Below are 14,739 nucleotides of genomic sequence, written 5' to 3'. Positions count from 1 at the left end.
ACAAAATTCAACTGCTTATGTCATATATAAAAAATGTATTAAATAAGATATGTCTGTAATGCAAGAAATGAATTGTAAAGAATATGAAAATTTTGGTGTTTGTTTTACTTCCATAAGCTCTCCCGTAATATATTTTTTGGATATAAAGTATTACTTTTAAACCTGGATATCAGTTATGCAGCCAATATGAAAGAGTGCAATCAAATCCATTGATTTGAGAAAGCCTCAAGTTGGCAAATAAGAAATCAAGTTCCTAGCAATTGTCTACTGTAAAAACCATAATTTAGTTCTGTCCTTTCCTTTAGGGTGCAATGTTTCAATTTGACCTGCATGTTTGGGAAACCAGTTTTATGAGAAACCATTTTTTTAAATTTAAATAACATCACTTTTGATGAAAGTTTGCAGTAAACAGATCTACATTCCCTTTGTCCCTATTTAGAGGTTCACCTTAATGATTTGCTTTTATATTTATACATTTAGAATTATTTTTATATTATTTTTGTTCAAAAATTAATTTAATTATTTTGACTACTGGGTGCAAAGTCATATCTAACTTTTAGCCCTTTAAGCTTGGTGGTCAATATAGTTTACAATTGCTTAAATTATTGAAAGTAATAGGTTTTACAAAAGTAATATAAGTCTCCAAAAAATTTGTCTTTAATTTGAGATTAAATCATAAAAGAACACATTTTTCTGTTTCTAACTGTTTCATAATCATAATTTTATATGGGGTGGAAAGCATTTTCTAGACAAAAAATAATGAAATATTAGCAATTTGAATGAATATATATATATACCAAATTAAAAGATTATGTTGAAAATGAATCTGAAGAAATGGCAATTACAACTTTTAAAGTGAACCTCTATCATAAAGTATATTTAACAAAATGGCAAAATTCATTAGTACAGAAACCAGTGTATTTTTGAAAAAATAACTAACATATTTTGTGAAAATCTTTTGGAGCAAATACTTTTGAAGACCTACATAATTTAAATATATAATTATATTCATACTACATTTCATAACACAACCATGCTCTTTCTCTATATAGATAGTTAAAATTTTATAATTAAATGCATGATAATAATTATTCATTAAAGTTTGATTTAAACAAGTAAATTCAAATGTATGTTTCATTAAAAAAACAAAAACATTTTTACTGCTTCATTGATGAATTTTTTTATTACAAAATATTAATTATTAATTATCTAATAGTTTAAAAACAGCTATTACTCTTATAACATTCCCTGTAGTATTAAATCCTTTTATGAAAACAACCATATTGTAGAATTTTTGTTTAAAATATGACAAAATTTATTACCAAACTGTTTTTGATCATTTAATCCAGTTGATTTTACAAAAAAGAAATTTAGTATTTATAACCACTAATAAAATTCTAATAAATAAGATTTTTTTCTGTCCTCAATAGACTTGTTCAGTATTTTTATTTTCTGTTTTGCACAGCCATTTATTTTAAAAAGTCTGTACAATTTTGTTTGTGATAGATATTCTAATTTTTATACAAAAATATATTTTTTATATTGGTTACTCTTTCTTCATTTATAAGGCTTAAGAAATTCAAAAGCTAAGCTGCTAACAAGTTTCATATGTACAAACTGATGCTGTGAGTATTGGTGCAAAAAATGGGGACAAATTTTAAATTGATTTGACGGGGCTGATTATTTACGTCACAAGTGAGGGGAAAGAAAAGGGAAGGAGGAAAGAAACCCCCTAGAAAAGAGATGGGGGGTATGACGTTACACGCCAAAACAATTTGAAATTTGTTCACATTTTTTGCACCAATACTCACAGTATCGTACAAACTGACTTATTGATTCTGAAAAAGTTGTATTAATGAGCCATCTTAATCTCGAATCAAATTTAAAAAAAAGTATATTTGAGCTATGGAACACAGAATATAATGTCTTTCAATAAAGAACAAGTGAAACCTTAATAATGTCTGTTTTAACTCCTTTATTTTTAAATCAACAACCAAACATAAAATATTAAATTAGTTGAACTTTTCTTATCATTTTGGATCCCACATGTAATTTTTGTAAATGTTCCTTTAGGTTTTGTTAAAAGTGGAGCTTATTGCCAACAATTATAAATATATATAATATGCCTCCAATTTCAATGCTACCCTATAAAATCTAAAAATACATTTTTAGTTTTTATGCTTTGTGAAGATATTTAAAAGTCTATAAGTAGGAATATATCAAATTAAACAAAAGATTCTAAATTCTAATCTTAATCCAAAAGTAGGAATTAAATTAATCTTCCCTAAAAATTTTTAAAAAGATTCTCTTCTAGAAAAGAAATCTAAACTTGTCCTTAAAACCTAAAAAACTTTATGAATTTTAATCTTTATTTGTGAAAAATTCCAGAATAATCCTAGAATATATATCATAACCCCTTTATGTCCATCAAACCTTTTAGCTCTATTTTAAATGGCTACATTTTTAATTTCTGTTTCCATGTAAATCTACCTTGTATGAAGATTCAATAATCCTTATAGAAAAATAAGTAAATTTTAATTTCCCACCCCAACCCTACTTGTTTTTTTTGTGGTAAAATGTAAATGAAGAGAAGTATTAGTTTGTAACCTAAAGATCCTTTAATATTTTCTTAATATGGCCGGTTGCTCTTTAGGTGAAAAAGTCAAGGAAAATTTTTTCAAAACAATAAAAAATATAAAAATAAATCTTATAAAATGTTGAGACTAGCCTAGGAGTCAGGGTTTTGTAATCTCAGCATTAGGGTTGGGCCGGATATCCGGTGTGGCCGGATATCCGGCTCTATAATTTTTTATACTTTACACCAAAAATCTGTGCTTTTTAAAATCTTAATTTGGCTATAATTTACTTATTATTGAAGCTAGAAGAACATTTTTTCTGAAAGTTTAACTTTATGTAATTTTATATAAGATTTCTTAAGAAATTTTTTTTTAACTACTTTAATATCTGGTTATTTGGCCGGTTATCCGGCCGGATATCCGGTAATTTGGCCGGATAACCGGATATTTGCCGGATATCCGGCGTTGGCCGGATATCCGGCATTTGAAATCAGCCGGATATCCGGTATCCGGTATCCGGCCAAAAAAGTATCCGGCCCAACCCTACTCAGCATATTTTTTAAGAAACCCTAACGCCTAGGCTAGAGTTTAGACTTCCATAGGATTTGATCAGTTGTCCTTTTGATGAATCTTTATTGAAATTTTTCTTCTAATTTGATGATAATATTGGATTTTTATAAAATTAATGAATTAATTTCCTTATAACTTATCTGACTCAAGAGTTATGAAAGACTTTGAGTATATCCTTTCAAAATGTAACTCAATTTTGCTTATATCTGAATTCTGGCCCAATTTGTTTTCTAAAATACATTCTTCATGATATTTTTCTTATTATGATACAGGGATATAAGGGGTAAGACATTGGGCAGTAAATTGGAGTACAACATACCCAATATTACAACAAAAAATACCACCTTAAGTAGATACAAAATATTTGTTGAAAAGTTTAAACATAACAAATAAAATTCAATAGTATGTTTATACATTTTAAGCCAACAAACCAAAAAGGTGGTTAAAAAACTTTGATTTCCAGTTGAATTGACATAATTTCAGTCCAATATCCCTTGCCTCCCTGGTAATATGTGCTGTATTTATACACCCAGGCCACATTGAGTGTCAAAATTCAGATGTGGACAAAATTGTAGCCTATGTGAACAATATCTACCATTCTGTTTTGTTTGTCCAATAATAAAAAAAATAATAAACCTTTTAAATTTATTAATTATCATCTACTTCTAACTTCTTTAACCCTCTTTAATATTTCAAATTCTAACTAGAAAGATATTAAACCTATAACGAATTTTGTTGATGTTTTTTTGTGATTAAATTTTGTATAAATTTTCAGGATTCAAAAATTAATACCTATGCCAAGATGTGGACTTATATGGAACAAAATAAGTAAGTAATTCTATTATATAAAGTAATAAGCTTTTTTTGTCTGTAGCGCAGAATCTCTGTCAACTGATATGGTTCCTTTTTACAATGAAGCTTCTTATAGATTTTGAGGGTGTGAATCTCAACCCTTCAAAAAAAATTTACCTTCCCCCCTCCAAAATTTTGTTTTCTTCTAATCTTCCCCCCCCCCCCACCTTAAAGAAAGCCGCAAGAAATACACCATTCTATCTTCTGAAAGACTGCCACAAGCAGGGTCTACTTGCAGCAGTCTTTGAGCAGTTAAAACGTTGTATTTCTTGCAGGCTTCCTATTAGTGCCATAGAGTCTTCTAGGAGTGTAGCCTCTAGTATTATATATATTAAAGCATAATACACATCCCAAATGATAATAAAAAAAATTACTAGTTCTGTAGATTAAAAATTGGTTTGGCCAATGAATAAGATACTGTAGTTATAAAACTTTGTATGTAACTAGTGTAATTTATAATTCAATGTCCTCTCCTTCCCTGCATATATTATTTTCTTTATGATATGTATATAATTCTTTAAGTCAAAATGGTTTTACTTTCTACCTTTCTACTTGAGGTATGTCACACTACATATAAGACATATGAATATATATGTCAAATGATGATAAACAAAATTACCTCTGTTATAGATGAAATATTTCATTTATAAGAAATGTGTTATTTTTATATCATTTTCCTTTGCAACTCTTGTTAAAATAGAAATTATGAAACTTCTAATCATAACTGCCAATTCCTTGGATAAGGGAGCATATCTTTTCTACAAATGAAGTCCATCTTTTTTTACAGTTGTTTATAGCTGTGTTTAGTGCCCTAGGAAAATGGGAATAAAAGTCACCACTTTTGGCCTACCTATTCTATTGACGTCATAGTAGAGGGAAAGAGAAAGGGAAGGGGAAAAAACTTTAGAAAAGAGATGGGGTTTAAGGTATTTCCGACGTCAGTAGAATAAGTAGGCCAAAATCAGTGACATTGTAGGACAGCTACCAGTTGATCTGAAACCATCTGAATAATATGATAGGATAACATCTAAACTTTGATTTCTAACTAATTCAATTGTGTCTAGGGGTGTGTTCATGAAGAGCAACAAGGAGGGTATTGACAGAGTTAAGAAGGAGAATGGAGACTATGCTTTCATGATGGAATCAACCATTGTGGAGTATGTCGTGGAGAGACATTGTGAGCTAGCACAGGTAGATAGGTAGATTAATTAATAGAATGATTGACAGATTGATCGACAGATTGATAGATAAATTGATTGATAGATTAATCGATAGATTAATCAATAGATTGATCAATAGGTTGATCAATAGATTGATCAATAGATTGATCAATAGATTGAACAATAGATTGAACAATAGATTGATCGATAGATTGAACAATAGATTGAAGGATAGATTGATAGATAGATTAATCAATAGATTGATCTATAGATTGATCGATGGATTTATCGATAGATTGAACGATAGATTATTGATAGATTGATTGATAGATTGATTGATAGATTGATTGATAGATTGATTGAGAGATTGATTGATAGATTGATCAATAGATTGGCATATAGATTGATTGATAGATAGATTGACTGATAGATTGATTGATCAATAGATTGATCAATAGATTGATTGATCAATAGATTAATCAATAGATTGATCTATAGATTGAGCGATGGATTTATCGATAGATTGAACAATAGATTGATCGATAGATTGATTGATAGATTGATTGATAGATTGATTGATAGATTGATTGAGAGATTAATTGATAGATTGATCAATAGATTAACATATAGATTGATTGATAGATTGATTGATAGATTGATTGATAGATTGATTGATTGATAGATTGATTGATATATTTATTGATAGATTGATTGATAGATTGATTAATAGATTGATTGATAGATTGATTGATAGATTGATTGATATATTTATCAATAGATTAATTGATTGACTGATTGAATGATAGATATATTGATTAATAGGTTGATTGATAGATGATCAATAGATTGATCAATAGAATGATGAATAGATTGATTAATAGATTGGTCAAAAGAATGATATATAGATTGATCAATATATAGATCAATAGATTTTTTGTTAGATTGATTGCTAGATTGATCAATAGATTTTCTGCAGATATACTTTAATATTGAATTCAATTTAGGTTGGAGGTCTGTTGGATTCCAAAGGATATGGTATTGGACTTCCCCCAAGTAAGTTATCTTACCATATAAAGCCAGAGATCTAAAGGCATAAGACAATGGCCGATTAATTGATATACATTGTACATCCCAAATGTTAATACACAAAATTACCCATTCTGTAGATTACAATTAGTAATTGAAGAACACAGTAATAGTGTCTGACTGATTATGACGTAACAAAAAAAAATTAGCCAATGAGAGGCCACTATAAATTTTACCATTGGTCAATAACGGCCTCTCATTGGCTAATTTTTTTTTGTTACGTCATAATCAGTCAGACACTATTACTGTGTTCGTAATTGAAACATCAAATCACTTAACTTACTAAACTTACCAATCAAAATTCAGTAAAAGTCCCCAAAGTTGTTGGGTGAAGGTACCTCCCCCCCAAATAGTTATATGTCTTTCCTAAATCTATAAGAAGCTTCACTGTAAAAGAGAACCATATCGTTCCAGCTGTTAACAAGATCCTTTAATACAAACAGATTCACAGAGAGACATTCTGTTACTTTTATCTATACATCACATTTTTCTATTTTCTTTTATAAGAAATATATTTTAAGTTTTACAAGGATAATATGACTGTAGTAACTTATTGATAAAACAAGTTAAATATTTTCCATAAGAAGCACAGCAAAATTTTTCTTAATTCTATTGTGCTTTACACAAAAAGTACCCTGTTGAGCACCTTTGTTTTGAATAAATTTTTTTTTTTGGGAGGGGGCTCATTTGTTTGTATATTAGGTCAGGTTAATGGCTCTTCAAAAAGTATGGTGAAAATTTACTACCCCCTTCCCCTCCTTATTTTCAATTTATTTCATTAATAAAGAGGATGGGGGGAGGGGGGGGGGTGTATAAGTGTGTACCGATATTTTCTGTGAATTACATTTCTTCAATGAGAAGCATAATATTAGTTATCTAGAAAAGAAAAGTAAACTTTAATACAGTAAATAGGATACAGAAATTGTCTAAAAATCGATTCAAGTGTATTTAAGCAAATATTGGTAATAATTAATCAATTTGTCATCATTGAATACCAATATTAAATTAGTTTGTTAGCAATAATTGTTGGATCTCCAGCAATTATGATAAAGGTGTCACCAGAGGCACAACCACTGAACCGAGGGGATATGTCTATTCATTCTATACTACATATGGTTTTACCTGAAATAAATGATTGATTGATTGATAAAACACTGTGAAAATTTTTTTTTTTTTACAGATACAACAAATAATAGTTCCATAGTGTTGCACAACAGGGAGACAGGGATGTGACAATAGCCAGTAAATTAAATTTTTCAGTTTTAACTCAATATCTTCCAAATTTAATTTATCATAGAGTGATCAAAACAGTTTAATTAAACATGTTATTTTTATTTGATAAGTCCAGTACACAGTGTTTCATGTTAAAAAAAAACAATCTTCAGTTGGTTATAAATAAAAAGACATAATTGCTTTATCTAGAAAACTTCTAACAATTTAGCAGAAGCAATCCTAATTAGATTTTGATCATCAGTAATATTCAAATGCTAAAAGAAAAATATTTAACATTTGGTTATTCCGTCTTATTTTACTGTGTATTTTGAATTCAGATTGGTTAATTATAATTTAATTATTATAACATATGAATTTCGGTTTTTTCACACCCATACTAAGAAGAAAACTTCTTGTTGTAGAAACTAGATAAAACTTGTTTTAATTTTTAAAAATTGTCTGCTAGTAAGATTTGTCTTCTTCTTGTTTTTTAGCGGCATTCTTTGCACTGTCCTCAAAGTCTTTAAAATGAGCCATAATAAGAAAAGTTGCACAGTTTCTAGTACCCAAAGTATAGGACAGCCAGAAATGTGAATTTTATATCAATGTAATAGGGTTGGAATGGATATCCGGTTTGGCCGGATATCCAGCCAAATATTGGATATTGAAACTCTCCAACTAGATTATCTGGTTATCCGGTAATTTGCGGGATATACGGTTAATGCTAGATATCCGGCCAGATACCGAATATCTGGCTGATTTCTAATGCCGGATATCCAGTACCCAGCCAAAAAAGTATCCAGCCCAACCCTAATTCCTATATCTCTGGTGATGCACAACTATTGGAGTTGTGTAAAAATAGATTTATGTTTTTATGTTCCTCCTTTCAGTGACCTTATAGCATACATACACAAACATATTAGTATCTATCTATCCATCTATCTATCTATCTACATATTTATCTATCTATCTATGGAGTTGTGTAAAAATAGATTTATGTTTTTATGTTCCTCTTTTCAGTGACCTTATGGCATACATACACAAACATATTAGAATCTATCTATCTATATGTCTATCTATCTAAATATCTATCTATCCATCTATCTATCTATCTATCCACATATCTATCTATCTATCTACATATCTATCTGTCTATCTATGGAGTTGTGTAAAAATAGATTTATGTTTTTATGTTTCTCCTTCCAGTGACCTTATGTCATACATACACAAACATATATTATCTATCTATATTTTATATCTATCCATCTATCTAAATATCTATATATCTATCTACATATCTATCTGTCTATCTATAGAGTTGTGTAAAAATAGATTTATGTTCCTCCTTTCAGTGACCTTATCTATCTATCTCTGTCTATCTGTCTATATATATGTCTATCTACCTAACTATCTATCCATCTATTTATCTATCTATATACATCTATATCTATATCTATCGATCTATCTATCTATATCTACTTATCCATCTGCCTAGCTATATATTTATTAATATATCTTTAATTCTATCTATATCTATCTATCTATCAATCTATTTATCTAACTAATTCTCATTTTATTTATCAATTTATAAAACTTCCCATCTTTGAATAAATTTTCTTGTAAACTACCTGTCTACATATCTATTTAATTATCTTCATCTACATGTATATCTATCTATTCAACTATCTATACAATATATCTATCTATTCAATTTTCTATGAAATTGTCGATCTTCATATATATATAATCAGGACAGCGTAAAGTGGCACCAAAAAAAATGACGTCATACAATAAAGTTGACCAATGAGAGGCCAGTATACACTGTAATTGACCAATGGTAAAATTTATACTAGCCTCTCATTGGTTATTTTATCGTATAACGTCATTTTTAGGTCTCTCATCAATCTAGCCTAACATAAGTGTATTAAAGGCTTATTTAACTACTAGGCCTCTAGGGGTGAATTGAATTTGACCCCCCTAGTGTTAAAAAGAAAAAGTATGATCCCCGACCCCTATTTTTTGTGGGGGGGAGGTGACCCCGAAATAGTTATAAACCTTCCTGGGACCTATTAGAAGCTACCATGTAAAGGAGAAACATATCGGTTCAGTGGTTAGCAAGATCATTTGGTACAAACAAACATCCAGTTACTTTATTATATATCTATATAGAAACCTATATCTATATATTTATCTATAAAGCTACTATCTATCTATCTATCTATTTACATATCTAACTATGTATCTATCTAGACTCACCGTACCGGACCCCAATGACAAGCGCCATCCTCCAGCTCCAGGAGGGGGGGAAACTACACCTCCTCAAAGAAAAATGGTGGAAAAAAATGCGAGGGGGTGGACTTTGTGAGGTAATACATTTTTGGGTTCCTTTCATGGCTACGCCGTATTTGGATTAGGTGATTGCCCCGCCGGGTTAGGCAATTGGCCCCGCATGGTTAGAGCCCCTTAAGAGGCGTTGCCAAAAAAGGGACTATACCGCATTTTTTTATTTACGATGCTGCTCTATAATTAGTTTTAGTTTGTTTTTCCGTCTGTCCGTAAGTCCACAACGCAGGACTTTTTGCCATTTAAATGTTCATAAAGTATAAACATATTTCTCGTATTCATTCGAATCCGGTGGATAGGAACCGGTTCTCATCCATACGAAAAAACTATGTCTAGCATTGTATTATATCCAGTTTTCTACGAAAATAGAAATGTACAATCATAAGATTAAAACTAGTTTTTTTAGCCGGTGCCTTCGGCACCACGGGGCTAAAAAAACTAGTTTTAATCTTATAATTGTACATTCTATATCCGTGGAAAGCCGTTTATAATACGATGCGAGAAATAACTATTCCAGTATGGCATCAAAACCAATTAATATTCAATGGATTAGAAATTGTTCTCAGCCATACTGAAAGTTATGTATAGCATCGTATTACAGACAATGTACCATGAAATCATAAAATTGTTACCAGTTTAGTTATCCTGGGCCTTCGGTCCCACCATTTCTCATTTGTTGGCTCAACACCTTTGGGGACTTTTATTGAATTTTAAATAGTTAGTTCATTAAGTTGGGTGTCCAAACGTTTTAACCACTAATTGTAAAAATACTAGAAAAATTGTGGTTTATTCCTTTTCTGAATGTATAAAAGTGTAATATATCTATCTGTCTGTCTGTCTATCTATATATGTCAGTCTATCTATATGTGTTTATTCTCTACATTATGTATTGAGAACTCTCTGGTAACAATTTTGATATCTTCACTTACAAGATAAAACTAGTCTCTTATTATTAAAATAGTTGAGACCTCTGATCAAAATTGAATCAAAACAAAAATGATTTCCTTCAACCACTATCCTGAAAAAGAATCTGCCCCCACCCCCTGACCAACTTCATACAGAACCTGGAAAAAAATAACCTTCTAATGGATCACAAGACCAAGAAGAAATATTTCAAGAAAGAAGCATCATAAACCCAACCTCGACGGAAATTCTGGTGCTGCTATATATTGATATTTTAAAAAAAAATTATTATGTACAAAAAAATCTTCCAAGACATTTGTAAAAATCCTTTAAATTTAAATTTATTTTAAACTTTAGTTTTACATAGACATCTGAAGAGTGCAAACATGCACGAAACAATTTGTAATGTCTGAATAAATATGTAAAATTCATATTTTGTTTGTATTTGTAAGTTAACCTCTTATATATGTCTAACTACATATCTATCTTTCTATCTATCTAAATGTATGTCTATCCATCTATCTATTTTCATCCTTTGATTCTAGGAGAAAGTTGAGCAGGGGGCAGCTGCTCTGGGTATAGAGAATGTGGGAGGTATCTTCTTAGTTCTGGTCATTGGGCTCAGTATGGCCTGTGTCATCGCGGCTTGTGAACACGCGTGGAATAAGAGAAAACAGAATAGGAAAAATGTAAGTATTAAATGATCAAACAGACAGACAAACAGACAGACGGACAACCAGACAGACAAAGTGTTATGAGTGGTGATATATATATATATATATATTTTTTTTTTTTTTTGGGTGGTTATTTCTACGGGTGATTGCTCTTTGGAGGGTTGGAGTACCCTCCCCATATATATATGTATCTTCCCAGGACATATGATAAGCTACCCTGTGAAGGAGAACCCTATCAATTCAACTGTTAGCGAGATCCTTCGGTACAAACAAACAGACGTACAGACCGACATTCTGTTACTTTATTATAATGTATCTATATATCTTAGGCTGCCGCTACATGGAATGGAACAAGGAATAGATCTATGGCAACGAGTTCCAGCTCTCCCGAGGTAACCAAGAAAATTAAAATTTCCTGCATCTAACCCCTGCGGGGCTACTAAGTACCTAATATAAATATAATAATATAATATCTAATATAAATAAAGAGGATAATACCACCTAACCTAACCTCATATTATATTTCTTGTGCCTAACCCCTGCATGGGTACCCAGTACACAAAATAATCTAATTTTAGCACAGAAAAATAAACTTTCCTGTATCTAACCCTTGGGGGGCTACCCAGTGCTCAATATAGCCTAACCTAAGCTGTGAAAAATACACTTTACCTACCCAGTACCCAATTTAACCTAACCTAACCCCAAAAATTACATTTCCTTTGCCTAACCCCTGCGGGGCTACTAATTACCAAATGTAACCTAACCTAAGCCCTGCAATATATGATAACATAGGTGCTTTCATCGAAAGTATCTTTAGAGCAATGGGAACCCCTCCCCTTTGCCTTTTTAATAAGGGGGTGAAGTACATCCCCCTTCTGCACGCCTTTGTTTAAAATATATTAAGTAAATACTACAGAGAATGAGGGGACAATGGGCGGTTTATTACATAGTCCCCAAAGTTTTATAATATCGTTTTCTTATTGGTTGCTTTAACAACTTTGGGGACTTTCGTTAATTATGATTAGCTGATTCATTAACATTAGTATTCAAACATTTCAACTATTTTATTATCTATAGAAGGGGTAATTTTGTGTATCATCACTGGGTATGTAAATTAATTTTTCGGCCATTGTCTGATCCCTGAAATACTCTTATTATAGAACCTTTTGTTCCAATAATAACTCATTTATTTGTAATTACAACAAACAAAACAAGGATGACAACATACGCATAAAAGCATAGCTAAATAAATAACTTCTTTTTTGTTGAAGATTAGAGGATTAGAGTAAAACACTAGAGGAAGGAAGGGTTAAATAACTGTATCTCCCCATCGCAACCGCCTTGTGCAATATTTCTATTGGGTCATTGAAAATCAACCAATAATATATTAACACAGCCAAGTAGCAGAAAATAATTTAGAAGAAGACGAAAGAGGTCTTTGAAAAAGGAAGGGAGGTAGTTGTCTGTATATACATCTATACTATAGATCTGTTCCCCTTACTTTTGGCAGGGATCTAAAGGGATAAGACAATGGCCGATATATTAATGTAAACACCTAATGATGATACACAAACTTACCCCTTCTGTAGATTACAATTTGTGTTTGTAAATGTTGGACACTCAACTTAATGGGCCAACCAATCAAAATTCACTAAAAGTTTCCAAAGTTGTTTATTTAAAAACTTTGGGGACTAGTGTAATAAACAGCTCTTTGTCCCCTCCCTGCCTGCGACATTGGGCTGTAAATTATACTGGTAGCCAAAGTTATTATAACCACGTGTGGTGGATCAAAAACTTTGGGAACTAGTATTGACCAAACTTTTTAAATCTGTGTGTCCGATAATATCTCTTAAACGACTGAAAATATATTTTCTAAGGTTTTGTTTTAAAAGGTTAGAGGAGGAGGAAGATGATAAAAGTCCCTCCACAGATTATGACGTCATACGATAGAGTAGCCAATGAGAGGCCAGTATACACTGTAATAGACTAAATTTATGCTGGCCTCTCATTGGTTATTCTATCGTATGACGTCATAATCTGTAGAGGGGCTTTAGTCATCTTCGAGGAGGAGGGGGGAGTGCATATTCTACTTAAAAGGTTTAAAATTGATTAGACGTTTCTAATATACCTAAAATCCCTTATTTAGACGTACAAATATCAAATATTTAAAAAAGCCTCGCTTTAAAAAGAACTTTAAACAATAGAAAAATAAATTAGAAATTTCTTATTTTATTTCTTTCCATCTGTTTATCTATCTTAAGGGATAAGACAATGGACAATAATTTCATTTACAGCCCTAAGAATGATAAACAAAATAAACCCTATTTCTCATTCGCTGGGTAAATGGAGAAAGTCGCTCAAAAATCAGTCTTGTGACGTCATAAAAATGAGTGATTATCCATTTTTATTTAGGGGGTTTCTTTTACACTTCTCCTCTCATCTCCCTCATTTCTATGACGTCACATTTACATTCGTTGGCTTACAAAACTTTACAGAACTTTATTCACTAAATCTTGATTGATTGGTTTAAACTAGAAGTATCTAACTTTATTTTACCAATATCTTAGGGTTAATTATGTTTATGATAATTGGGGTTGTTCGAAATGTACATTTAATTGATATTAGTCAGGGATCTAAAGGGATAAGACAATGGCCGATAAATTGATGTACATCCCCAGTGATGATACACAAAATTACACCTCCAGTAGATTAAAACTACTGGTTGAATTGAAACGTTAAAACACTCAACTTAATGAAAAAATCAAAATTCACTAAAAGCCTCCAAAGTTGTTAAGCCAACGAACAAGAAAAGGTTGTTATAAAACTTTAGGGACTAGTGTAATAAACAGTCCATTGTCCCCTCTCACTCTCTTTGTCTACATCGCCATACCTACTCTGATAAACTAAATAACCCCTTTTATAGATTAAAATTATTTTTGTAAAATTGTTTGGAACCAAATAAATTTAATAAATGTACCCAAAGTTTTTAAGCCAACCAATAAGATTAAATATTGGGTACCAGTGTAATTTACAGTCCAATGTCCCCTCCCTCTCAGGGATTATAATTGCTGCTCTACTAATTGTCTTTAAATACAGGGAGGGAGGGGACATTGGGCTGTTTATTACACAAGTCCCCAAAGTTTTATAATAATGCTTTCTTATTAGCTGGCTAACAACTTTGGGGACTTTTATTGAATTTTATTTGGATGGTTCATTAAGTTGAGTGACTAAATGTTTTAACCATTAATTGTAATCTATTGAAAGGGTAATTTGGTGTATCACCATTGGGGACGATTATTTATCTATTGGCAATTGTCTTATCCCTTTAGATGCCTGCTCTATGTAAATAAATGTGGGGAGAAC

General features: G+C 31.0%; 1 protein-coding gene across 3 annotated transcripts in view; it reads left to right on the top strand.

Annotated features, from left to right (window-relative positions):
* Nucleotides 1-14,739, top strand: part of LOC145307362 (glutamate receptor ionotropic, kainate 2-like) — a 178,030-nt gene that overhangs the window by 131,154 nt on the left and 32,137 nt on the right. For all 3 annotated transcript variants that reach the window (XM_080149740.1, XM_080149741.1, XM_080149739.1), the window contains 6 exons: nt 3,922-3,974; nt 5,063-5,189; nt 6,163-6,211; nt 9,707-9,822; nt 11,248-11,391; nt 11,706-11,768. In XM_080149740.1, coding sequence (XP_080005866.1) covers nt 3,922-3,974; nt 5,063-5,189; nt 6,163-6,211; nt 9,707-9,822; nt 11,248-11,391; nt 11,706-11,768 — 552 coding nt within the window. The remainder of the gene's footprint in view (nt 1-3,921; nt 3,975-5,062; nt 5,190-6,162; nt 6,212-9,706; nt 9,823-11,247; nt 11,392-11,705; nt 11,769-14,739) is intronic.

The sequence above is a fragment of the Acartia tonsa genome, chromosome 15 (assembly GCF_053477335.1).
Source record: "Acartia tonsa isolate MP-2025a chromosome 15, ASM5347733v1, whole genome shotgun sequence".
Classification (NCBI taxonomy): Eukaryota; Metazoa; Arthropoda; class Copepoda; order Calanoida; family Acartiidae; genus Acartia; species Acartia tonsa.
This window is presented reverse-complemented; position numbering and strand designations above follow the sequence as displayed.